Source organism: Salvelinus sp. IW2-2015, linkage group LG1, assembly GCF_002910315.2.
Source record: "Salvelinus sp. IW2-2015 linkage group LG1, ASM291031v2, whole genome shotgun sequence".
Taxonomy (NCBI): Eukaryota; Metazoa; Chordata; class Actinopteri; order Salmoniformes; family Salmonidae; genus Salvelinus; species Salvelinus sp. IW2-2015.
In genome coordinates, this window is record NC_036838.1 from 11,313,194 (window position 1) to 11,339,044 (window position 25,851).

The 25,851-nt window shown below is 43.1% G+C and overlaps 2 protein-coding genes, 1 long non-coding RNA gene and 4 other non-coding genes across 8 annotated transcripts in view; 1 reads left to right on the forward strand and 6 right to left on the reverse strand.

Annotated features, from left to right (window-relative positions):
* Positions 1-1,390: 1,390 nt before the first annotated feature.
* LOC111961223 (eukaryotic initiation factor 4A-III) lies at positions 1,391-14,178 on the reverse strand. Its single transcript, XM_023983318.2, has 12 exons — positions 13,810-14,178; positions 13,191-13,263; positions 12,904-12,970; positions 12,535-12,597; positions 7,245-7,377; positions 6,300-6,380; positions 5,843-5,984; positions 5,028-5,166; positions 4,017-4,132; positions 3,069-3,176; positions 1,835-1,962; positions 1,391-1,617 (listed from the first exon to the last, which is right to left on the reverse strand). Exons 1-12 carry the CDS (start codon positions 13,961-13,963, stop codon positions 1,601-1,603), a joined length of 1,221 nt encoding a protein of 406 aa, XP_023839086.1. The 5' UTR covers positions 13,964-14,178; the 3' UTR covers positions 1,391-1,600.
* Positions 3,357-3,490, reverse strand: LOC111971123 (small nucleolar RNA SNORA54). Its single transcript, XR_002878221.1, has one exon. It is a non-coding gene; the product is annotated as a small nucleolar RNA SNORA54 (small nucleolar RNA).
* Positions 4,260-4,394, reverse strand: LOC111971137 (small nucleolar RNA SNORA54). Its single transcript, XR_002878225.1, has one exon. It is a non-coding gene; the product is annotated as a small nucleolar RNA SNORA54 (small nucleolar RNA).
* Positions 5,402-5,535, reverse strand: LOC111971144 (small nucleolar RNA SNORA54). Its single transcript, XR_002878230.1, has one exon. It is a non-coding gene; the product is annotated as a small nucleolar RNA SNORA54 (small nucleolar RNA).
* Positions 6,652-6,785, reverse strand: LOC111971129 (small nucleolar RNA SNORA54). Its single transcript, XR_002878223.1, has one exon. It is a non-coding gene; the product is annotated as a small nucleolar RNA SNORA54 (small nucleolar RNA).
* LOC139027903 (uncharacterized) overlaps positions 8,665-25,851 on the forward strand; it is a 393,207-nt gene continuing 376,020 nt past the window's right edge. The window contains exon 1 of the long non-coding RNA XR_011480062.1: positions 8,665-8,681. This is a non-coding gene — a long non-coding RNA (uncharacterized lncRNA). The remainder of the gene's footprint in view (positions 8,682-25,851) is intronic.
* srfa (serum response factor a) overlaps positions 19,002-25,851 on the reverse strand; it is a 29,496-nt gene continuing 22,646 nt past the window's right edge. For both annotated transcript variants that reach the window (XM_023983331.2, XM_023983341.2), the window contains 3 exons: positions 22,965-23,141; positions 21,924-22,000; positions 19,002-21,826 (listed from right to left, as the gene is read on the reverse strand). In XM_023983331.2, the coding sequence (XP_023839099.1) occupies positions 21,743-21,826; positions 21,924-22,000; positions 22,965-23,141 (338 nt within the window). In that variant the 3' untranslated portion in view covers positions 19,002-21,742. The remainder of the gene's footprint in view (positions 21,827-21,923; positions 22,001-22,964; positions 23,142-25,851) is intronic.

Below are 25,851 nucleotides of genomic sequence, written 5' to 3' on the forward strand. Positions count from 1 at the left end.
TCATTGCAGGCAATCTCAACACTGTGCGTTACAGGGAAGACATCCTCCTCCCTCATGTGGTACCCTTCCTGCAGGCTCATCCTGACATGACCCTCCAGCATGACAATGCCACCAGCCATACTGCTTGTTCTGTGCTTGATTTCTTGCAAGACAGGTATGTCAGTATTCTGCCATGGCCAGCGAAGAGCCCGGATCTCAAACCCATTGAGCACGTCTGGGACCTGTTGGATCAGAGGGTGAGGGCTAGAGCCATTCCCCCCAGAAATGTCCGGGAACTTGCAGGTGCCTTGGTGGAAGAGTGGGGTAACATCTCAGAGCAAGAACTGGCAAATTTGGTGCAGTCCATGAGATGCACTGCAGTACTTAATGCAGCTGCTGGCCACAGCAGATACTTTTGATTTTGACCCCCTCTTTATTCAGGGACACATTTTTCCATTTGTTAGTCACATGTGTGAGGAACTTGTTCAGTTTGTGTCTCAGTTTTTGAATCTTATGTTCATACAAATATTTACACGTGCAGTTGACAGTGAGAGGACGTTTCTTTTTTTGCTGAGTTTAGTTTCCCACATTGCATTTTGGCCCAAAACCTAACTTTGTGAATTTTCCACTTCCACAAGTATTTGGTCGCTACTGAGGTGACACACTGAAATAAGAGTCCTGAGACAAAATCAGAACCACTGCCCTATAGATTAAACTTTTCATGCATATTTTCCAGTATCTAGTACAACAGTACTAGACTCAGCTTTACCAACTCCATTACCCCAGTCACAGCCACCTCCGCATCACATGCACCCCCATTAATCATCATCAATGTCATTATCAAACAACGGATCTGGTAAATAAACTCAAAAATATGAAACCATGGCCATTTTTCAATCCAAGGCACTTTATAGAGCCGCGCATTGGACAGTCAATAGAGTGTATTTTAACAGGTAATCAACGCTTGATCTGACATTCGCAGGGATCACTGCAAACGCCTTGGAAATGGCAATTAAATTACGCCTTTGTCGGCTGTCCAACACACTGCTCTATAACGCACATTGGATTGAATCCTGGCATGACTGACGGTTGCACCTGGAGGCCTATGGAAGTCTAACAGAAGATGTGATTGTAAAGTAATTTAACTTAGAAATATATCTCATGATCTTAGTTCATCCGTCATACCCCATCAGAAAACTATGTAATTAAAAACAAATACTATATCCTCATAACATGGTTAAAACTATACTTTGATAGCATAGCTCTTTCTATGAATTTGAAAGTGGTTACATTTCTCCAGCCCAATCCCTCAATAGTTTATCGAAACAACATGGTTGGGTTGCCCATTTCGTTACTTTCAAATCCCGGAATGCCCCTTAAAGAAAAAACAGGGAAAAGAAATCAACCGGCATTCAAATGGGAAACAAAATGTTCTTTATTTACAAAACAACTGGGAGGTTGCAGTAGGCATTTCCCTAAGAATGCAATAGTCATCACAAATGTAAAGGCTGTTCCAAAGCTACTATTAAAAACAAAACAAATGAGACAAGAATTCCAACAGTAAATAAAAAGGGGTCCAAAGTGTAATCAAAGCGGTCTCTCCACTTCCGTCACCACCGCCTTAGATCAGGTCAGCCACTGAGGAGAAAATATTTTATGTTAATGACAACCATCTAATGTCAATGCCCATTTTGTAAAAGAACCCCAGTTCTTTATGGCCCTAAAATCTGTAAACCCAGTATATGGTTGAAACAAAATGTACATTTAGTTGCTTGAACAACCAAAACATCAATACTAAACATATCAACATTGTCAATTAAATATTCAGGCAGAGGATTAACAAATGCTAATTTACCGTTCATTGGCATTTCATCGATCTGTGTGGAATAGTACTGCTCAATGTCACGGAGAATACGGATGTCGTCGTTCTTCACAAAGTTGATGGCCACACCCTTGCGGCCGTAACGACCTGATCGGCCAATCCTATGAAGAGAGGAGAGGTTGAGGGACAAAAACGGCAGTAAATGTTTGCCCTGACAAACCGATTTTTGCTTGATCCGGGCCAGAAGCTCCTGGAAAGAGATTGGGGAGGTAGAGGATAGATGCGGTAAAGAGGTCAATGGAATGCAGACCATGGTGGAGAGAAGGACGCTGGATTGGCCTATATTCAACAAATCTGATCTATGCAGATATGTCAAATCTGTTATGATTGATGTATTTTAAACAGGACCACAATGTGGTTATTAAAATCCAATTTGGATATATTTGGCTGTTTTCGCTGCATAACATTTAGAAGTTGTCCCTTTCCAAGTTTAGAAAACGTGACTGCTAAATGCTAACTTCCGTTTGTATAAGCTGGTAGCATAGCTATGTGGTAGTAGTCAGTGTTTTTTTAAACTAATGCAGTTGATTGATGACAAGAACATGTACTTGGGTTGATATTCAAACAAGCATTATACTCTGATTTTTAACTCAACATAGTATGAAATACACAAACTGCCTAAATGTAGGCACATTTCCCTGGGAGGCAATGGGGAGAGTCAGGTGGGAAAACACCTTTTTTACTTAATGCCATCTTGGCTGAGCTCCTATGTCAAGCACCGGGAAATGGACTCCAACATCTGAAGAGGTAAGGTCTTGTCTTTTTGTTTAGCCAGTTGCTCGCAGTTAGCGGGATGGCTTTGAATCACTACAAGTGGTGCCGTGGAGACAAATTTATTGCATGCATATGTATGACAGCTCGCCGAAACGCAAGAAGTATGAATGCTCTGACTTCTGCAGAAGCCGCTTACTGTAACCACTGCAGATGTCGGATTGACCATAAAAAAATGCAAAAAATTAAAATCGGCTTTTAGTGTCCTGAGAGTGTGAACAGAGAAACAGTACAAAACGTACTCGACCTCTGCAACTCTGGGCTTTACTGTGGCACTGGAATGGAACCCACAGCTTACACTGAGGACTGAGCCAGGTTACGAACAGTGCAAAAAGGATGATTTTCCTCGACTTCACTGTTGACCGAATAGCCACATTGCATACTTAATATCGCTTAGTTTCTATAGTTGTTCTCTGAGCTGGGCAGCCAGACGTACCTGTGGATGTACAGCTCTCTGTTGTTGGGCAGGTCGTAGTTGATAATGAGGGACACCTGGGGCACATCCAGACCTCGGGCCCACACATCAGTTGAGATAAGCACTCGGCTATGGGGGGGAGAGAGGAGAGATCCATGTTAGGCCAAACCAAGGTCGTATTCACTTGGAACCCGAACGGGCACAAACAAGGAAGTACTATCTGAACTTTGCAAAACGTTTTATTACGATGTGCACCAATTAAAAACGACCCACGTCAACCCCTGGGAGGTTTAAAAGAACAATGCGTAGACTTGTTCCCAGGGAGCGAACAGAGAAACAGTACAAGACGTACCGGACCTCTGCCACTCTCTGGGCTTTACTGTGGCACTGGAATGGAACCCAAAGCTCACACTGAGTACCGAGCCAGGTTACGAACAGTGCAATGAAGAATGTCCGTTTAAGTGTTTAGTCCACTAGTATGCTTTATCTAGTGTGGGAAACTGTCCGGTATTGTATAGGAAAGAAATGCAAATGGGGGAAATGCAAATGCTATATGAGATGGACCAGAAAGAATCCACACGATACAGTACATTGTCATGTAATAGGATCTAAAATGTTCCTCCCGCTAAGAGACTCAACAAACTGTCCAAACAACTAAGCTAATGTCTCTGGCCATCACAAGATGGACACGACTCTAGATTACACAGCTACATGTGCAAATTGTTGGTGATTGCACCCTTTATAAACAGTAAAAAAATAAATAAAGAGTATAAGACCAGCTTCTACTTTATCATAGAAGTATGACACAGTAACTGACACGAGAGCACATTCACTATTGATAAATATTGACCCAGTGGTCATACAACCAAAATGTTAAAAATAAAAAAAATAGAGAAATACACTCAAATCTTCTTGAATAGCCTTCAAAGATTCATTGGGATGCTAAAAACACTATTTCATCATTATTACCTGGCGCCGGACCGGAACTCTTTCATGATGGACTCTCTCTCCTTCTGGGGCATGTCTCCATGCATGGAGGAAACAGTGAAGTTGGCCTCCCTCATCTTCTCAGTCAGCCAGTCAACCTATCGCAAGCAGAGCGAGGACAGATAGAGGCTCAGGCCAAACGCATGACAATGCATTTCAGGGATCCTGCCAAAACATGCTCCCTGAAATGTACAATGTAGGGAATCGGGTGCCATTTAGGACTCGTCGTGTTCCCAGAGAGTGAACAGAGCAACAGTACAAGACGTACCAGACCCCTGCTACTCTCTGGGCTTTACTGTAGCACTGGAATGGAACCCAAAGCACTCACTGGAGGACTGAGCCAGGTTACGAACAGTGCAAACAAAGATTTTATTGACATTCATCGGTGTGATGGGCAAGATCAATGAGATGTTGAAGAAAGACTGGCATTCTTCATTTGTCAAACTAACAATGTCAAACAAAGCATGTTGGCCCCGGGGAGACGGAAGCGCTGGGACCTCTTAGTTTCATTTCATAGAAATCTATTAAACTAAAATCAGAATAATTACAATGGTGGGCATTTGAAAGAATGTATTTTGTTATGATACACAACTGAAAAACTAAACGTAACATATCTTCACTGCGCTTGACATATTCCACAAACAAACATCTTCGTGTTGGGACATTGACAGTGCTTCTAAATTACCTGCTAAATAGTTGCATTTAAAATGTCAAGTACACATTACTGATTGAATACAAACCTTCAATGGCGTACTCCTGACCATCCCTATTTCTTACCAGTACATATAGGGAAAGGGAGACTGTACTCACTAAACATACAATAACTATCAACAGCTGCCAACAACCCAAGTAGTTTCTCCTAGGCACAGATCTAGGGTCAGCTTCCCCTCCCCTAATCTGAACTATTATTGGGGGAAATGCAAAACTAACTGAAAATCAGTGTTTAGGGGCAACTTGGCAATACATGCAACTTGGTTTTAGTTGTGTACAGACCTTCCGCTTGGTGTTGCAGAAGATGACAGCCTGTGTGATGGTGAGGGTGTCATACAGGTCACACAGGGTGTCAAACTTCCACTCCTCCCTCTCTACTGCCACGAAGAACTGCTTGATGCCCTCCAGAGTCAACTCATCACTGGGAGAAGGAAAAGGAAGAGGGGTTAACTAGGTATTGGACCTCTTCTGCTGCTAAAGGAACACAAAGGCCTTTTCCAGTGAGTGGAGGTCTTCCTATTCCAGTTAACTCCGTTCTTCCCATAGAAATATTTTCTAGGCAGGGTGCAAAGGCCCCAAAAATAATAACCATACCTTCAAAAAAATAACAAAAAAAGGAGAGCAGCATGTAGTTTGCCATAACAGGAGGTTTTGGTTCATGTTCCCAGAGAGTGAACAGAGAAACAGTACAAGACGTACCAGACCCCTGCTACTCTCTGGGCTTTACTGTGGCACTGGAATGGAACACACAGCTCACACTGAGGACTGAGCCAGGTTACGAACAGTGCCAAAAATAAAGATTTCCTTGACTCGCCTATATAATAGTCAGAAATACGTATCAGATGGAATATTTCGCCCTTCTCTTCTGAAAGGTCCCACAGGAAAGGTGGAGGGCCTTTCCGATTTAAGCATGGCTGATTCTCTGATGACTATATTTGTATTCAGACTAAGTACATGTATTCAGACTAACTCCAGGAACAAGGTAGCCTGGTTGAACCAGCCTGGTCATTCTCAAAACAGCGATCAGGCTGGTTCCACTAGGCTAGAATCCAGGGTGGTACTTCCTAATATATACAGCCGAGTAACGCTTGACTCACCGTTTGACCAGGATGCGGATGGGGTCGGTCATGAACTTGTTGGTCATCTCCAGGATCTCGTGGGGCAGCGTGGCGCTGATCAGACACACCTGGGTGGCGGGGGGCAGGTACCGGTACACGTCGTAGATCTGCTCTTTGAAACCTGCCGGACGGTTAAGGGAAAGCTATTCAGTATCCCCTTCATATTACACTAGACTTCCAGGGAAAAGTCACGCAGACCGTCAAAACGACTTTCCTGTTGAAAAGTGTCTGAGCCCAAGTGTCCCTGCCTGCCGTGGGATGCAGACAGGTAGGGATAGTAGGAAACTTGTTGATGTGTGCAGGGGGAACGACAAAGCAGCACTGTAACTTATCCTGCTTTACCATGAGACCTCGTTGTTGTTGTTTAGGAGAGACCAGAAACACAAACAACTGGCAGACGTCATCTCAGTAATGCACAATAGCGTGTCTGACTTACCCTTGTTGAGCATTTCGTCTGCTTCGTCAAGCACCAGCATCTTGATGGCACGCGTCCTCAAACTCCTCCTGCGGATCATATCTAAAGAACAGAGAGAGAGAGAGCAGTGCTTGCATTAGTCTGCCTGCTGTGGGAAAATGGAGGCTACTCAACTCATACACGACCCTTGGGGTGACTACAGTGAGCCTAATTCATGATTGTCTACTCATGCATATTTTCTAGTTACCTTCCTTTGAAATGAAATGTTCTGGTCTCAGGTAAATCATGATTTTTTTTTTAGATCAGGAGACTATAGTGGGACCTTAAGTCATTGATTTACCATCCTTCTTTCCCCTGTGTGTTACACGGGGCGTCATGTTACCAGAGAGTGAACAGAGCAACGGTACAAGACGTACTGGACCTCTGCCACTCTCTGGGCTTTACTGTGGCACTGGAATGGAACCCAAAGCTCACACTGAGGACTGAGCCAGGTTACGAACAGTGCAAAAAGGATGCTTTTCTTGACTTTTACTTTTTGGACGGCAGGTATCCTAGTGGTTAGAGCGTTAGGCCAGTAACCGAAAGGTTGAATTCCAAAGCCGACAGGGGAAAAATCTGTCCTTCTGCCCCTGAACAAGGCAGTTAACCCACTGTTCCCCGGTAGGCCGTCATTGTAAATAAGAATTTGTTCTTAACTGACTTGCCTAGTTTAATAAATACAAATATATACTGTTGTCCTGAGTATGCAGAGTATGCTCATTACATAAGGTACAAAAAGTTTCAACGAAGGCAGATCCAGACTGAACCCACAAAGTGAAACAATGTTGAAACAGCGAAATTCAGTTTTGATCCTGTGACAGAATTCTGAGAGTTATTAAAATGTCTAGTCTGCTTAGCTGGGCAGACAGACATTTATACCTGTGGATGGGAGATAGACACTAGAAGGTTAGGGTTCAGGGAACTCACCAAACACTCTCCCAGGGGTCCCTGCTACTACGTGCTGGCCATAGTCCAGTTTACGGATGTCCTCACCCACGTTTGTCCCTCCGATGCAGGAATGACACTGGACGTTCATGTAGTCACCGAGGGCCAGGAGCACCTGGGGGGGGGTTAACATCTGAATATTAGGAGATAATGGCTGCGTCCAAATTTTCTACCAGTGTGCACTTGCACACTCCCAGTCATGGATTTAACAATGGTGGAAACTCCCTCCAGCCAAGGCTTTCACCAATCCAATCCTTTGCCGGTGTTCTGATCTGGGCAGCATTCAGTCGGCATAGAACAGGAGAAAACGTTTTGGAAACTGAGGGAAACCGGGAGGTACTATCTGAACATATCAAATAAACACTTGTTCCCATTTTCCATTGCACAGCGTTTTGAAGTATTTGCTACAGTGTTTCCAAATATTTTATTTTATTTTTATTTATTTTCACCTTTATTTAACCAGGTAGGCTAGTTGAGAACAAGTTCTCATTTGCAACTGCGACCTGGCCAAGATAAAGCATAGCAGTGTGAACAGACAACACAGAGTTACACATGGAGTAAACAATAAACAAGTCAATAACATGGTAGAAAAAGAAAAAAAAAGAGAATCTATATACAATGTGTGCAAAAGGCATGAGGTAGGCAATAAATCGAATAATTACAATTTAGCAGATTAACACTGGAGTGATAAATCATCAGATGATCATGTGCAAAGAAGATACTGGTGTGCAAAAGAGCAGAAAAGTAAATAAATAAAAGCAGTATGGGGGGTGAGGTAGGTAAATTGGGTGGGTAGTTTACAGATGGACTATGTACAGCTGCAGCGATCGGTTAGCTGCTCGGATAGCAGATTTTTAAAGTTGTTGAGGGAGATAAAAGTCTCCAACTTCAGAGATTTTTGCAATTCGTTCCAGTCGCAGGCAGCAGAGAACTGGAAGGAAAGGCGTCCAAATGAGTTTTGGCTTTAGGGATGATCAGTGAGATACACCTGCTGGAGCGCGTGTTGCGGGTGGGTGTAGCCATTGTGACCAGTGAACTGAGATAAGGCGGCACTTTACCTAGCATAGCCTTGTAGATGACCTGGAGCCAGTGGGTCTGACGACGAACATGTAGCGAGGGCCAGCCGACTAGGGCATACAGGTCGCAGTGGTGGGTCGTATAAGGTGCTTTAGTAACAAAACGAATGGCACTGTGATAAACTGCATCCAGTTTGCTGAGTAGAGTATTGGAAGCTATTTTGTAGATGACATCGCCGAAGTCGAGGATCGGTAGGATAGTCAGTTTTACTAGGGTAAGTTTGGCGGCGTGAGTGAAGGAGGCTTTGTTGCGGAATAGAAAGCCAATTCTTGATTTGATTTTGGATTGGAGATGTTTGATATGAGTCTGGAAGGAGAGTTTGCAGTCTAGCCAGACACCTAGGTACTTATAGATGTCCACATATTCTAGGTCGGAACCGTCCAGGGTGGTGATGCTAGTCGGGCGTGCGGGTGCAGGCAGCGAACGGTTGAAAAGCATGCATTTGGTTTTACTAGCGTTTAAGAGCAGTTGGAGCCACGGAAGGAGTGTTATGGCATTGAAGCTCGTTTGGAGGTTAGATAGCACAGTGTCCAAGGAAGGGCCGGAAGTATATAGAATGGTGTCGTCTGCGTAGAGGTGGATCAGGGAATCGCCCGCAGCAAGAGCAACATCATTGATGTATACAGAGAAAAGAGTCGGCCCGAGAATTGAACCCTGTGGTACCCCCATAGAGACTGCCAGAGGACCGGACAACATGCCCTCCGATTTGACACACTGAACTCTGTCTGCAAGTAGTTGGTGAACCAGGCAAGGCAGTCATTAGAAAAACCGAGGCTACTGAGTCTGCCGATAAGAATATGGTGATTGACAGAGTCGAAGCCTTGGCCAGGTCGATGAAGACGCTGCACAGTAATGTCTTTTATCGATGGCGGTTATGATATCGTTTAGTACCTTGAGCGTGGCTGAGGTGCACCCGTGACCGGCTCGGAAACCGGATTGCACAGCGGAGAAGGTACGGTGGGATTCGAGATGGTCAGTGATCTGTTTGTTGACTTGGCTTTCGAACCCTTAGATAGGCAGGGCAGGATGGATATAGGTCTGTAACAGTTGGGTCCAGGGTGTCTCCCCCTTTGAAGAGGGGGATGACCGCAGCAGCTTTCCAATCCTTGGGGATCTCAGATGATACGAAGGAGAGGTTGAACAGGCTGGTGATAGGGGGTGCGACAATGGCGCGGACAGTTTCAGAAATAGGGGGTCCAGATTGTCAAGCCCAGCTGATTTGTATGGTCCAGGTTTTCCAGCTCTTTCAGAACATCTGCTATCTGGATTTGGGTAAGAAGAAGCTGGGGAGGCTTGGCGAGTAGCAGCGGAGGGGGCGGGGCTGTTGGCAAGGTTGGAGTCGCCAGGAGGAAGGCATGGCCAGCCATTGAGAAATGCTTGTTGAAGTCTTCGATTATCACGGATTTATCGTGGTGACCGTGTTACCTAGCCTCAGTGCAGTGGGCAGCTGGGAGGAGGTGCTCTTGTTCTCCATGGACTTTACAGTATCCCAGAACTTTTTGGAGTTAGAGCTACAGGATGCAAATTTCTGCTTGAAAAAGCTGGCCTTTGCTTTCCTGACTGACTGCGTGTATTGGTTCCTGACTTCCCTGAACAGTTGCATATCGCGGGGGCTCTTCGATGCTATTGCAGTTCGCCACAGGATGTTTTTGTGCTGGTCGGGGCAGTCAGGTCTGGAGTGAACCAAGGGCTATATCTGTTCTTGGTTCTGCATTTTTTGAACGGAGCATGCTTGTCTATATGGTGAGGAAGTAACATTTAAAGAATGACCAGGCATCCTCAACTGACGGGATGAGGTCAATATCCTTCCAGGGTACCCGGGCCAGGTCGATTAGAAAGGCCTGCTCGCAGAAGTGTTTTAGGGAGCGTTTGACAGTGATGAGGGGTGGTCGTTTGACCGCGGACCCGTGGCGGATACAGGCAATGAGGCAGTGATCACTGAGATCTTGATTGAAGACAGCAGAGGTGTATTTGGAGGGCAGGTTGGTCAGGATAATGTCTATTAGGGTGCCATGTTTACGGATTTGGGTTGTACCGGTGGGTTCCTTGATGATTTGTGTGAGATTGAGGGCATCAAGCTTGGATTGTAGGACTGCCGGGGTGTTAAGCATATCCCAGTTTAGGTCACCTAACAGAACAAACTCTGAAGCTAGATGGGAGCGATCAATTCACAGATGGTGTCCAGGGCACAGCTGGGAGCTGAGGGGGTCGGTAGCAGGCGGCAACAGTGAGAGACTTATTTCTGGAGAGATTAATTTTTAAAATTAGAAGTTCGAACTGTTTGGGCATAGACCTGGAAAGTATGACAGAACTTTGCAGGCTATCTCTGCAGTAGATTGCAACTCCTCCCCCTTTGGCAGTTCTATCTTGACGGAAAGTGTTATAGTTGGGTATGGAAATCTCAGAATTTTTGGTGGCCTTCCTAAGCCAGGATTCGGACACGGCAAGGACATCAGGGTTGGCAGAGTGTGCTAAAGCGGTGAGTAAGGCAAACTTAGGGAGGAGGCTTCTGATGTTGACATGCATGAGGCCAAGGCTTTTTCGATCACAGAAGTCAACAAATGAGGGTGACTGGGGACATGCAGGGCCTGGGTTTACCTCCACATCACCCGAGGAACAGAGGAGTAGTAGGATGAGGGTGCGGCTAAAGGCTATCAAAACTGGTCGCCTAGAGCGTTGGGACAAAGAATAAAAGGAGCAGATTTATGGGCGTGGTAGAATAGATTCTGGCATAATGTGCAGACAGGGTATGGTGGGGCGTGGGTACAGCGGAGGCAAGCCCAGGCACTGGGTGATGATAAGAGAGGTTGTATCTCTGGACATGCTGGTCTCAATGGGTGAGGTCACCGCATGTGTGGGGGGTGGGACAAAGGGGTATCGGAGGTACGGAGAGTGGAACTACGGGGTCCATTGCAAACCAAAACAATGATAACTAGCCTGAACAACAGTATGCAAGGCATATTGATATTTGAGGGAGACATACAATAAGGCATAAAGTGATTGCAGGTCTTGATTGGGAGAGCTAGCTAAAACACAGGTGAGATAACAGCAGCTAGTCAGTTAACACAGCAGCAGCAGGTAAAAATGGCGACGGCTAGGCAGAGAGGTCGGATTAACTACACACAGATCCTGAGTTAAAGCACAGAGCCGACAGATAAAACACAAATAAACGGAATGGAGTACCGTGAATTAATGGACAGTCAAGCAAGCATCAGCTATGTAGCCAAGTGATCATAGTGTCCAGGGGGCAGCCGTAGATGGAGCAGTGAGGCCTCCACTAAGCTAGCCCGCGGCGTAAGATTGTTCGATAGACCTGTTCAGATAGCAGCCGATATGCTCAAGACAGCTAACGATTAGCGGGCCGCAGTTAGCATATGGGCGTTCAGGTTACGTCGCGATGGAGGGGCCAGTTGAATAACTCCCTCGGGCAGATAACGTCGGTATCCCAGTCGTGAAGGCCCGGTGGGGCTCCGCATCGGCAGTAAAACGGGTCCGGATAGGTGATTTGTAGCCCAGGAGTGGCTGATGGAACTCTTCAGCTGGCTAGCTCCGGGATAATTGGTGTTTGCTCCGGAATTGATGTTAGCCAATAGTCACTCGGATAGCAGCTAGTTAGCTGCAAGATCCATGTGCTACACACTGTCCAGAGCTTGCGGTAAAAATCCGGGGATATGGAGAGAAAATAGGTCTGGTATGCTCTGGTCTGAGTCGCGTTGTACAAAACTGGCAATAGTTTTCCGAGCTAAAGGATAGCTGATAAGCGCTAGCTGTGGTTAGCTGAACTACTCACGTTAGCTTGTGAGCTGGCTAACTTCTGGCTAGCATTTTGTTGTTAGATTTCGGATACGAGGTGAATAATACCTTTGAGGAGAAAAAAAAACACATCCGCACCACATTTGGTGAGGTAGGTTGCAGGAGAGTGTTTTGAAGTTGAGTTTAAGAAGAAAAAATATATATATAAAAAGAAATGCGAAAGAAAAATATAGAAAAAATATATACACGGGACAGGACGAGGACAAAGGACATCTGACTGCTACGCCATCTTGGATTCTGTGAACAGGACCCCGAACCTGTCCAATGGAAACACTTTGTTTTAAGACATTTTGCTACTGTGTGCCCTACTGAACACGACCCTTATCTTCCAAAGCGGTTTTCCCCCAGTCCATCAGAAGACACTTGATATTCAGTCACATACCTTCTGTATCTGTCCAGCCAACTCTCTGGTGGGAGCCAGGATCAGTGCTTGGGTTTCACGCACCTTTTACAAAAACAAAAAATTATCACATTTTGCTCACGCTGTCCAAACTCCACATATTCAGAGTGCGAGAAAACTTCACAACACAAAATGTTGTTGGATGATCCATAACGGCTATGTGATGATAACGGCACAGCAGTACCTACAACAGGGCTTGAATTCATGTTGCACCGCAGAGTAAGAGTGCTGATCTAGGATCTCATCATATAAAATTATTCATTATGATCCAAAAGGAAAAACTGATACTAGATCAGCACTCCTACTCTGAGACGCCCTAGTCTGCACATACCAACAACCTTACTCAAATACCTGAATGTCAAGACACTGCAGCACTGATACGCAAAACGTGGCAGTCTTTCCTGTTCCTGACTGAGACCTGAAAGAAAAAAAAGAAGAGTGTTGCAGAACAGAGAAAGATGGTATTCAACAGCCACTATAAAACATTTGAACAAGGGCCCAAAAGACAATGTTTTGCAACAGAATCCGACTAATGAATACACCCCTGGTGAATAGCCAAAGTTCCAAACAGCATAAACATATCTTTGGTCTGTAGCTCTGGACGTTGTGGTTCTCTAGCATAAACAGTCACTACTTACTGTGCAATGACATCTCTACCCTTGATGATCTGTTTAATTGCTCTTTGTTGGATTGCGGAAGGCTTCTCGAAACCTAAGAATAATAAATAAAAGGTGGTTAATTATGTAGGCCCATGACACTCTTTCCAGTGACATATTTCAATAAACATTACATACTATTCATGTAATCCTTTGAGCAACTGGAAAATATAGCTGGTAGTACTGAATATTTTTGCCTGTTGTGCAGACAGTGTCAAATTGTATTAACACTGGCTAGATCAGATGGCGCTACAAATAGAGCAAAATGCTCACACACACACACAAATATTAAATCAACAAGTGAGGGAAATGCAACATGCACTAAATGGGGTGGAGCATGCCAGTTAGCTAATATCAGCTAACTTAGGTAGCGAGTTAGCTCGGTTTAATGGAGCTAATTAAGAAGCTAACGTTAGCATGTTAGTTGACTAACTAAAGAAAAACAAATACAACATTCTAGCTTTTTTTCCATTACAATACTCGTAGTATGTGTTTGTTCTGGGTGTGCAACTGAGTCATGAAGCACAGAAAATGTGTCCAAATAACTTACTTGGTAGTTGCCTATATGGGCCCACTGTACCAAACAAAACCTCGGACCTACCGTATGCGTAGATCCCACGGAGGAGATCCTCTCGTAGGCCCATTGTGTCGAAGGTAGGCGTAACATCGACCTCCTCGCTGGTCTCAAACTCGATCTTGGTCATATCTTCCTCCTTCAATAGACGCCTCGTGCGCGGTACGGTGGCTACTTCCATGACTTTTGTGAGCGTTTTCACAAAATAAGAAGGAAATCGACAACTTCACCAACTCGAGTTCTGCTGCGGGAAGTGGAAAAAAGACCGCCGCATGCGTCGCTTTAGTGACGCCGTAAGCAAGAGACAATAATTTGCATGACCAGTAAAGATGTACCAAAGATTTTTTAGAAGACTTTTTAAAATCAAGATAGACCACAACTTGTCGTTTCCAATGGAAACAAATGAATCAGAGTGGGCAGAACAAATAAGGAGATGGGCAGAGCCAAGCACGCGCTAGTTATATCCTATAGGCGTGTTCTAGTATGTATTTCCATCTTTCCGTTACGGAAGGCCTACTCTGTGAAGTGCCGGTGTGCAATAACTCAATTCTCCTCTGCACTCCTAAACAGCGCGATTTTTAAAAACGTGTGAAATGGGTAGTCTACAAAACTTTGTCCATTCTGTTCATAACATATTCTAGTTTGCGAACAGAAAACTGTATTGAGATCAAATGTTTAATCGATGAGAAAATGTGCAGAATGTCGGCCAAACTACATCCCCTCCCATATTGAGTGGAAATGCCAACCGGATGCTTCACATTTATACATCCAGTGAAATATCTGTCTCATTGTTCTATGCAGAAATCGCTCCGCCATTTCCTGGTTGCGAACTAGGAATATATGCGGCGTTCACGTACTAGTCGGGACAAGAAAACTCGGAACATTTCTGACTTGCTAACTGGTTGAACACAGCACGTGTATAACTGCACCCAGTTAGCAAATCGTGCAGTTAGCAAATCAGAAAAGTCAGAGTTTCCTAGTTCTGACTTCTTAGTTCTGACTAGCACAGGAACGTGGCAATACTGAGAAGGACATGTCAGATGCTTCATAATAGCCCGGAAGTAAAGCCGCACTAGGAGCCACATTTGAAATGGAATAGATTGAATACATGGAGCAGGTTGGAAAAAATCGCATTAAAACACGGTTAAAAATTTCGTAAGATCTGTCATCACCATTCATGTAATACCTTAAATATATACATCAGACGGTATTAGGGAGCAATTTCATCGTTTTTTCACGGTTACATTTCCAATTTCAATCATATAGCATCCCTATGCTTTGAATGACTGTTATGGGTAGAGCAGACCATTCGATATGCGCTTAATTTACATATTTATACACCCAAAATTCTAATTTCATCCCTTACATATATGTTTATTGGAGTTCCAATCCAAACACCCTCCATTTTATCTTGGTTCAATTTAGCTCCAGCGACTTCTTTGTATAAATTAAAATGATTGTTTCATTTATTCAACTCATCTTGATTTCTGATTATGACAGACACATTATCGGCATAAGCAAGTGCGACAATGGGCTGTCTAGAGCTGGTGATAGTACCTTGAATACTTAGATCTTCTTTAATTCACTTTAGGAGAGGGCTAATAGCTATTACATCCAAGGCTGTGCTAAGTGGGCAACCCTGCTTCACCCCCCCTTTCAATTTCAAAATGTTCGGTCAGGAAACCATTTACATTAACTTGGACAGTAGATCGGCATACAGTAACTTAATCATATCAATTAATGGACTTGGGAACCCATAACATTTCATTACAAACCGTCAATGTTCACATGAAACATCATTAAAAGCATTTTTCTCAACAAGACACAAAATGTAGAAATCAAATTCAGATGTGGATGTAGTAATATCTTTCACCGTACAGATGTTGTCCCACATGAAACGCCCTTTGCTCTTTTTCTATTATGGTATCAAGAACCCCATTTAGTCTGTTCATTATTATTTTCGCTAAGATCTTAATAGTCTAAATGTATTAATGACAGTCAATGGCATGTATTCAAGGATGCCAAGGGAAGTCAGGCTTCCACAAAAAAATGTGTCCCAAAAAATAAATCAATGTATCCTTCGTCTCTCTGTGTTTCATGATTTAGCTTCACACCAATCACATCACATCAAAAGCCAAACATCATAAACAGAAACATTTTGAATTGTTGCATCTGTTCTGTTGTTGTCCTCCGGTGGCAAGATAGCTAGCAATATATATTTTTTAATTCCATTCTTTTACTTTTAGATTTGTGTGTATTGTTGTGTATTGTTAGATATCACTGCAGTGTTGGAGCTAGGAACACATGTGTATGTGACCAATAACATTTGATTTGATGTGATTCTCTATACTGGCCAATGATTATAATTGCGATTCTGATCCAACCATATATTCATACATTGTTCCACTGGCCTGAGAGGATGGAGATTCAATACGTATAGTACCAGTCAAAAGTTTGGACACACCTACTAATACCAGGGTTTTTCTTTTTGTTTTACTATTTTCTACATTGTACAATAATAATGAAGATATCAAAACTATGAAATAACACATATGGAATCATGTAGTAACAAAAAAAGTGATAAGCAAATCAAAATATATTTTATATTTGAGATTCTTCAAAGTAGCCACCCTTGGCATTCTCTCAACCAGCTTCATAAGGTTGTCACCTGGAATACATTTCAATTAACAGGTGTGCCTTGTTAAGAGTTAATTTGTGGTATTTCTTTCCTTCTTAATGCGTTTAAGCCAATCAGTTGTGTTGTGAAAAGGTAGGGGTGGTATACAGAAGATAGTCCTATATGGTAAAATACCAAGTCCATATTATGGCAAGAACAGCTCAAATAAGCAAAGAGAAACGACAGTCCATCATTACTTTTAGACATGAAACTTTTAGATGATACAGAAAATTTCAATTACTTTGAGAGTGGAGTCGCAAAAACCATCAAGCACTATGATGAAACTAGCTCTCATGCGGACCGCCACAGGAAAGGAAGACCCAGAGTTACCTCTGCTGCAGAGGATAAGTTCACTAGAGTTAACTGCACCTCAGATTGCAGCCCAAATAAATGCTTCACAGAGTTCAAGTAACAAACACATCTCAACATCAACTGTTCAGAGGAGACTGCGTGAATCAGACCTTCATGGTCGAATTGCTGCAAAGTAACCACTACTAGGGGCGGCAAGTAGCCTGGTGGGTAGGAGTGTTGAGCCAGTAACCGAAAGGTTGCTGGATCGAACCCCCGAGCTGACAAGGTACAAATCTGATGTTCTGCCCCTGAGCAAGGCAGTTAACCCACTGTTCCCCAGGCACCGATGACGTGGATGTCGATTAAGGCAGCCCTAGCACCTCTCTGATTCAGAGGGGTTGAGTTAAATGCATAAGATACATTTCAGTTGAATGCATTCAGTTGTACAACTGACTAGGTATCCCTCTTTCCCCTAAAGGACACCAATAATAAGAAGAGACTTGCTTGGGCCAAGAAACATGAGCAATGAACATTAGACCGGTGGAAATCTGTGCTTTGGTCTGACGAGTCCAAATGTGAGATTTTTGGTTCCAACCACCATGTCTTTCTGAAGCGCAGATTAGGTGAACGGATGATCTCCGCATGTGTGGTTCCCACTGTGAAGCATGGAAGAGGTGTGCTGGTGCTTTGCTGGTGACACTGTGTGTGATTTATTTAGAATTCAAGGCACACTTAACCAGCATGGCCATCCCATCTGGTTTGCGCTTATTGGGACGATCATTTATTTTTCAACAGGACAAGTACCCAAAACACATCTCCAGGCTGTGTAAGGGCTATTTGACCAATGAGAGTGATGAAGTGCTGCATCAGATGACCTGGCCTCGACAATTACCCGACCTCAACCCAATTGAGATGGTTTGGGATCAGTTGGACCGCAGAGTAAAGGAAAAGCAGCCAACAAGTGCTCAGCATATGTGGTAACTCCTTCAAGACTGTTGGAAAAGCATTCCTCATGAAGCTGGTTGAGAGAATGCCAAGAGTGTGCAAAGCTGTCATCAAGGCAAAGGGTGGCTACTTTGAAGAATATAACATATATTTTGATTTGTTTAACACTTTTTTGGTTACTACATGATTCCATATGTGTTATTTCATAGTGTATGTCTTCACTATTAGTCTACAATATAGTAAATAGTTTAAAAAAAAAACTTGAATGAGTAGGTGTGTCCAAACTTTTGACTGGTACTGTAGCTTGATGTTAACTAGCTTGCTCGTCATTGCACATTAAATAAAATTAGACTAGCGAGCAAGCATTTTAGCCAGGTAGTTTAGGACGAGGATGGCATTGGCGTTTCTCTACAAGTAGGGTGAGTCAACATGTTTTTCTACTTAGGCACGCACACACACACAGAACATGGACAGCCACATGATATTTAGCTCACGTTGATTGGACAAAATTGTTTTTGGTATATTTTAGTTGTCACTGTATTAGACTAAGCATAAGCGATTTGATGTTGAAATGGTACTGGATTAGTTGTTTAGTAGTCCGAACATGTGGGAAACATTAACTTGATTGACCATGCTGTCGGTCATATTACTGTTACATGCAATATGCGTTGTGGAATCCTCCAAATAGATGTTTCTCTCCGGCTTTATGATGAAACGTTCAATTTATTTTGCCACTGTCTTCTTATTGTTTCTGGTTTATGCCTTGATCACACCTACAGTATTTTTTGCATTCTGGTACACCAGAAGTACAATAACGCTTTGATCACACCAACAGCATTATTGCGCAAAATGGTAAACAATATCAACTGGATGTGCAACAAAAGTTCAACATTCACCTTCTGCTACCATCTGTCAAGCTGAATAAACCCAACCTATGCACCACACAGAAAGCACTGAAACGGCCTCTGCAAGGCAATGCTGCAAGGCAAACGCAGCGTTCCATTGGAAATGAATGTACTTAAGAGTGTACAAATTATTTATTTAACTAGGCAAGTCCGTTAAGAACACATTCTTAATTACAATGACGGCCTACACCGGCCAAAGCCTAACCCGGACGACGCTGGGCCAATTGTGCACTGCCCTATGGGACTCCAGATCACGGCTGGTTGTGATACAGCCTGGAATCGAACCGGGGTCTGTAGTGACGTCTCTAGATACAGTGCCTTAGACCGCTGCGCGACTCTGGAGCCCATATTATGGTCATTCTTTTTCAGTTTGTTTCATACAGGAAGCAGGGAAATATTGGTGACCAACTACAAACATTTTTATTCATACATTTAAATTGAAGAATAGATATTTGACATAGGTGACAATGGTTAACAGTCAAAAATCATCTCAGAAGATGTTCAAGTGGTAGAGAATGTGGGCATAAAGCTGTGTCTTTTTTCAGGCAAGCCAAGTGATAGAAAGTGGTGCTTGCCCTTCTAGGTTTCGCACAAAAGTAAATTAACATTATTTCCTATTAAACAGTTTGATGTTGTTGCTTTTCCCTCATGAAGGCAATGGTTGAGCCCAAGAGAACCACACCGATAAATACTGGCTTGATGATTTCCTCTTTAAAAACCACACTTGTGCAGTTCTACTAACACCCAACATGCAGAGCAGATTTCTAAAATATGGGCTAAACAGGTTTTGATATGATAGTTTTTCTTCCATTTGGTGCCTAAGGAACACAACACAGATAGTTAAATCTTCAAAATCCTGGAATATGTCTACGACAATCTAGACTGGCATAGGGTATGATACTGTAAGTAGGTACTAAGACAATGTCCTTCAATATTGAAATCGTAACCAGCATCCTGAAAACACCCCCTTACAATTGGGGTAATAGTTCAGTAGTTGATGGGAAATACAGTACTATCTATGCAGCAACACAGCAAATGCTGTAGATTTACACAGAGAAGAGAATGAGAAAAAGTACCTGCGTCAGTCTTCCAGATTAACCTTGTGATGTTCTAAAGTAATTCCTTAACCTACAGAATGATAGGGCATTACCTAAACCAGTGGTGGTACCCTGCCAGTGTACAAGGGCAAGTCAGTGTATCGGCCCACTCTAGCACAGCATAGAAGTGTAGCACAGTCAAGCTACATGGCAGAGTCAGTGCAGAGTCATAGATGTACAAATATGGGAATCTGACATAAGCTTGATTTTGAAAGGTAATGCTTTGTTTCTGTGTGTATCTGAGCGTAATATATACAGTTGAAGTCGGAAGTTTACATACAAATTGTAGCCCTCCACAAGTCTGGTTCATCCTTGGGAGCAATTTTCAAACGGCTGAAGGTACCACATTCATCTGTACAAACAATAGTATGCAGGTATAAATACCATGGGACCACGCAGCCGTCATACCGCTCAGGAAGAAGACACTTGTCTCCTAGAGATTAATGCACTTTGGTGCAAAAAGTGCCAATCAATCCCAGAACAGCAGCAAAGGACCTTGTGAAGATGCTGGAGGAAACAGGTACAAAAGTATCTATATCCATAGTTAAACAAGTTCTATATCAACATAACCTGAATGGCCGCTCAGCAAGGAAGAAGCCACTGCTCCAAAACCGCCATAAAAATGCCAGACTACGGTTTGCAACTGCACATGGGGACAAAGATCATAATTTTTTGGAGAAATGTCCTCTGGTCTGATGAAACAAAAATAGAACTGTTTGGCCATAATGACCATCGTTATGTTTGGAGGAAAAAGAGGGAGACTTGCAAGCCGAAGAACACCATCCCAACCGTGAAGCACGGGGGTGGCAGCATCATGTTGTGGCGGTGCTTTGCTGCAAGAGGGACTGGTGCACTTGATAGCATCATGAGGCAGGAAAATTATGTGGATATATTGAAGCAACATCAAGACATCAGTCAGGAAGTTAAAGCTTGGTCGCAAATGGGTCTTCCAAATAGACAATGACCCCAAGCATACTTCCAAAGTTGAGGCAAAATGGCTTAAGGACAACAAACTCAAGGTATTGGAGTGGCCATCAAAGCCCTGACCTCAATCCTATAGAAATTTGTGGGCAGAACTGAAAAAACATGTGCGAGCAAGGAGGTGTACAAACCTGACTAAGTTACACCAGCTCTGTCAGGAGGAATGGGCCAAAATTCACCCAACCTATTGTGGGAAGCTTGTGGAAGGCTACCCGAAACATTTGACCCAAGTTAAACAATTTAAAGGCAATGCTACCAAATACTAATTGAGTGTATGTAAACTTCTGACCTACTGGGAATGTGATGAAAGAAATAAAAGCTGAAATAAATCCCTGTCTATTATTATTCTGACATTTCACATTCTTAAAATAAAGTGGTGATCCTAACTGACCTAAGACAGGACATTTTTACTAGGATTAAATGTCAGGGATTGTGAAAAACGGAGTTTAAATGTATTTGGCTAAGGTGTATGTAAACTTCCGACTTCAACTGTATATATTTACTTAACTGTAGCATTATCAGCGAGTAGATACTGGCATCAATTGCACATTTCCCCCCAGAAATTAAATAAAAATATGATTACCCTAATGACAGCAACTGGTATTGTAAAGTTATCATTCATATGCCAAGATAAGAAAAATATAAGTAATCAACATTAGGATGCACAGGGGGCTTAAAAGAGAATACACTCGTAAGAAAAACAAAATATCAAAACCTCTTCAGTTCAAATACATACAACCGGTATGTGCACACACTATACGTCTCTGATTGAAATATGAAGCTGTAGCCCCAGCAATATGTGGATATGTCAAGCCAAGAAACTCTTGGAGAGAAAGAAAAAGACAAATATACAAAGTAAAATGGCGGCACCACACCTCAATTCTCTGTAAAACCATTGTAAGTGTGTGCATATTCTTACAAGGTTTATTTTAAAAAACAAAATGATTGCGGTGAAAAGGCAGTAATAAATAGGGGGTGGCAGTCTGTTGGCAAGGCGTCAGTGATCCCCTGGCGTGTGTGCATTCAAATGTGTGTCTGGGTAAAGCAGTCTATATGTGGGCGGGTCAATCGTCCTTTGAGTGATGGGCGTCCAGGTTGACCACTTGAAGCTCTGTGAGGTTGCTGCTTGACTGCTGACCAATCACCATCTACAGGTCAAAAGGAGAGGGGATTAGGTGACAGTAATGTTGAGGTGACAGTAATGTTGAGGTGACAGTAATGACAGAGGGACATGGGTGTCATTACCGGGTGGAGCTGCACTGCTGACATAGGGATCTGAACTGTCCCAGGATGTCCTGTGAGGAACACCTGCGATACAGCACCTGGGGGGGAAGAGTCCAAAAAATGAATCGTGCATATACGAGCCAGTAGGGTTGGCCGAGATTACGATAGTATCGTCTATTGAGGATGATTGACAGCCATCGTCGACAGCGACAACATCATGACATGACATGACAGACGAGACTAAGCTATTTCAACTTGACTGCATGCCACCTTGCAGTAAAGAGCAGAGTCAGGCAGCACACAGCAGGGTAGTGCATGGGTGACATTCTGAGAAAATTGCCTATATTCCTATTTGTTATAGCCCATTTCAATAAATGTTATATTTACAGAATGCAAGAGAACAATGACAGAGCTAAGAGTTTCACCGAAGCAGCATAAAATGTCCGGTCAGAATGTCCTCTCTCAAATGTCAGATGATCTGGACCAAAATCCGAACTCTATTTCTATAGGATCGGACACGCTAAAAACTAATGGGGAGAAAAAAAATTGTTACATATTGCAATATTTTTGGACGACAGTATAGATATTTGACTCCAACTAGCTAGCGCTAACCGGCTCTACCTGCACCTAAATGCCAGTATTTGTTATCCTATAGCTGACTGATCAAAACTTGTTGTTTTCTCATGCCCTCAAGTCTCTCTACAGCTGACATAGACTATACCAAACACCAAACACTAGGAACACCTTCCTACTTACATTTTTACTACTTTAATACACATAAGGGAATTTGTCCCAATACTTTTGGTGCCCCAAAATGGAGGGGGTCAATGTACAGAAAGTGCTGTAATTTCTAAACGGTTCACCCAGCATGGATGAAAATACCTGCAAATTATTATTGACAATCTGCATTTTAACCTCAGTCATTGTATCATTTCAAATCCAAATTCTGGAGTACAGAGCCAAAACAACTAAAAAGTTGTCACTGTACCAATACTTTTGGAGCTCACTGTATATCAGCGCCCCGTTAGGCCAGTTGTGGTGTCTGGACTCTGATTGGCTCACCGGGGTCATGGGACTGCGTATGGGCTGTCTGTGGGAAGGTGTTGAGCACGGTCAGACTGCCGTCGCCCAACGAGGTCGTAGGTGTGGCGTACATGACAGTGTGGGCGCCGGGGTACATCATGTGACCACCCATCGATGAGGGCACCGAGGACGTGACGATGGTGGTGGGGAGGCTCACTGGAGCAGGGAGACAGGACAACACGGGCAATGAGGTGTGCATATCAATATTCTGTAAGGTTCAGTTATACAATTATGAATGGTGACTTCAACATGTCGAACATGTCATAGTGAAAAAGAAAACTGTTAATAAAAAGGCAACTAGGACTAAAAACAGAGCCTGCATATCACTTGTACTGCAAGTACATGATATTTCTTTGACACTTCTCAATGTAACAAATGACCACATACATACCGCAATCAAGCATTTAATACAATTAGTTACCTTTGGTTTTCAGATGGAATACTGTTGTTTGATCTCCCCACCTTAGTGACATTGACATTTCTCGGTTGTAGTGCCTTTCACATTTCTATATCCACCCTTCCAGTGGGATCAACATTATCCACATTTATGTTAGCAAAACTATCCTAATCAGTACCTTTGAGTTTGGATAAACTGTTTCACAACCAAATCTCTATTTTAGAAGGTGGTCCAGACACCTTTGTGATTTCACGTTTTTGAGAAACACACAAAAGGGAATATAACATTGCGGATAAAGTTTGAATGAGAATTTCATTTGTACAACCTCTAAAGCTGCCGCGGTCATCTCCCTCTTCAAAAGGGGGAGAGCTGGTCATGGGTGCACCTCAGCCACGCTCAAGGTCCTAAACGATATCATAAATCGTCATCGACAAAAGACAATACTGTGCAGCCGTATTCATCGACCTGGCCAAGGCTTTCAACTCTGTCAATCACCACATTCTTATAGGCAGACTCCACAGCCTTGGTTTCTCAAATGACTGCCTCGTCTGGTTCACCAACTACTTCTCAGATAGAGTTCAGCGTGTCAAATCGGAGGGCCTGTTGTTCAGACCTCTGGCAGTCTCCATGGGGATGCCACAGGGTTCAATTCTCTGGCCGACTCTTTTCTCTGTATACATCAATGATGTCGCTCTTGCGACTGGTGATTCTCTGATCCACCTCTACGCAGACGACACCATTCTGTATACTTCTGGCCCATCTTTGGACACTGTGTTAACTAGCCTCCAGACGAGCTTCAATGCCATACAACACTCCTTCCGTGGCCTCCAACTGATCTTAAATGCAAGTAAAACTAAGTGGATGCTCTTCAAACAATTTCTGCCCGCACCCTCCCGCCCGACAAGCATCACTACTCTGGACAGTTCTGACTTAGAACATATGTGGACAACTACAAATACTAGGTGTCTGGTTTAGAGGTCGACCGATTATGATTTTTCAACGCCGATACCGATTATTGGAGGACAAAAAAGCCGATACGGATTAATCAGCCAATTTTTTAAATGTATTTGTAATAATGACAATTACAACAAAACTGAATGAACACTTATTTTAACTTAATATAATACAAATAAAATCAATTTAGCCTTAACATGTTCAATTTGGTTTAAATATTGCAAAAACAAAGTGTTGGAGAAGAAAGTAAAAGTGCAATACGTGCCATGTAAGAAAGCTAACGTTTAAGTTACTTGCTCAGAACATGAGAACATATGAAAGCTGGTGGTTCCTTTTAACATGAGTCTTCAATATTCCCAGGTAAGAAGTTTTAGGTTGTAGTTATTATAGGACTATTTCTCTCTATACCGTTTGTATTTCATATACCTTTGACTATTGGATGTTCTTATAGGCACTTTAGTATTGCCAGTGTAACAGTATAGCTTCCGTCCTTCTCCTCGCTCCTCCCTGGGCTCGAACCAGGAACACAACGACAACAGCCACCCTCGAAGCAGCATTACCCATGCAGAGCAAGGGAAACAACCACTCCAAGTCTCAGAGCGAGTGACGTTTGAAACGCTATTAGCGCGCACCCCGCTAACTAGCTAGCCATTTCACATCGGTTACACCAGCCTAATCTCGGGAGTTGATAGGCTTGAAGTCATAAACAGCAGAGCTGCTGGCAAAACGCACGAAAGTGCTGTTTGAATGAATGCTTATGAGCCTGCTGGTGCCCACCATCGCTCAGTCAGACTGCTCTATCAAATCATAGACTTAGTTATAACATAACACACAGAAATACGAGCCTTAGGTCATTAATATGGTCGAACCGTGTTTTATCTCACGGGTGGCATCCATCAGTCTAAATATTCCTGTTACATTGCTCAATGTTATGTCATAATTACGTAAAATTCTGGCAAATTAGTTCGCAATGAGCCAGGCGGCCCAAACTGTTGCATATACCCTGACTCTGCGTGCAATGAACGCAAGAGAAGTGACACAATTTCACCTGGTTAATATTTCCTGCTAACCTGGATTTCTTTTAGCTAAATAGGCAGGTTTAAAAATATATACTTCTGTGTATTGATTTTAAGAAAGGCATTGATGTTTATGGTTAGGTACACGTTGGAGCAACGACAGTCCTTTTTCGCGAATGCCCACTGCATCGATTATATGCAACGCAGGACATGCTAGATAAACTAGTAATATCATCAACCATGTGTAGTTATAACTAGTGATTATGATTGATTAAGTTTAATGCTAGCTAGCAACTTACCTTGGCTTCTTACTACATTCACGTAACAGGCGGGCTCCTCGTGAGGCAGGTGGTTAGAGCGTTGGACTAGTTAACCGTAAGGTTGCAAGATTGAATCCCTGAGCTGACAAGGTAAAAATCTGTCGTTCTGCCCCTGAACAAGGCAGTTAACCCACCGTTCCTAGGCCGTCATTGAAAATAAGAATGTGTTCTTAACTGAC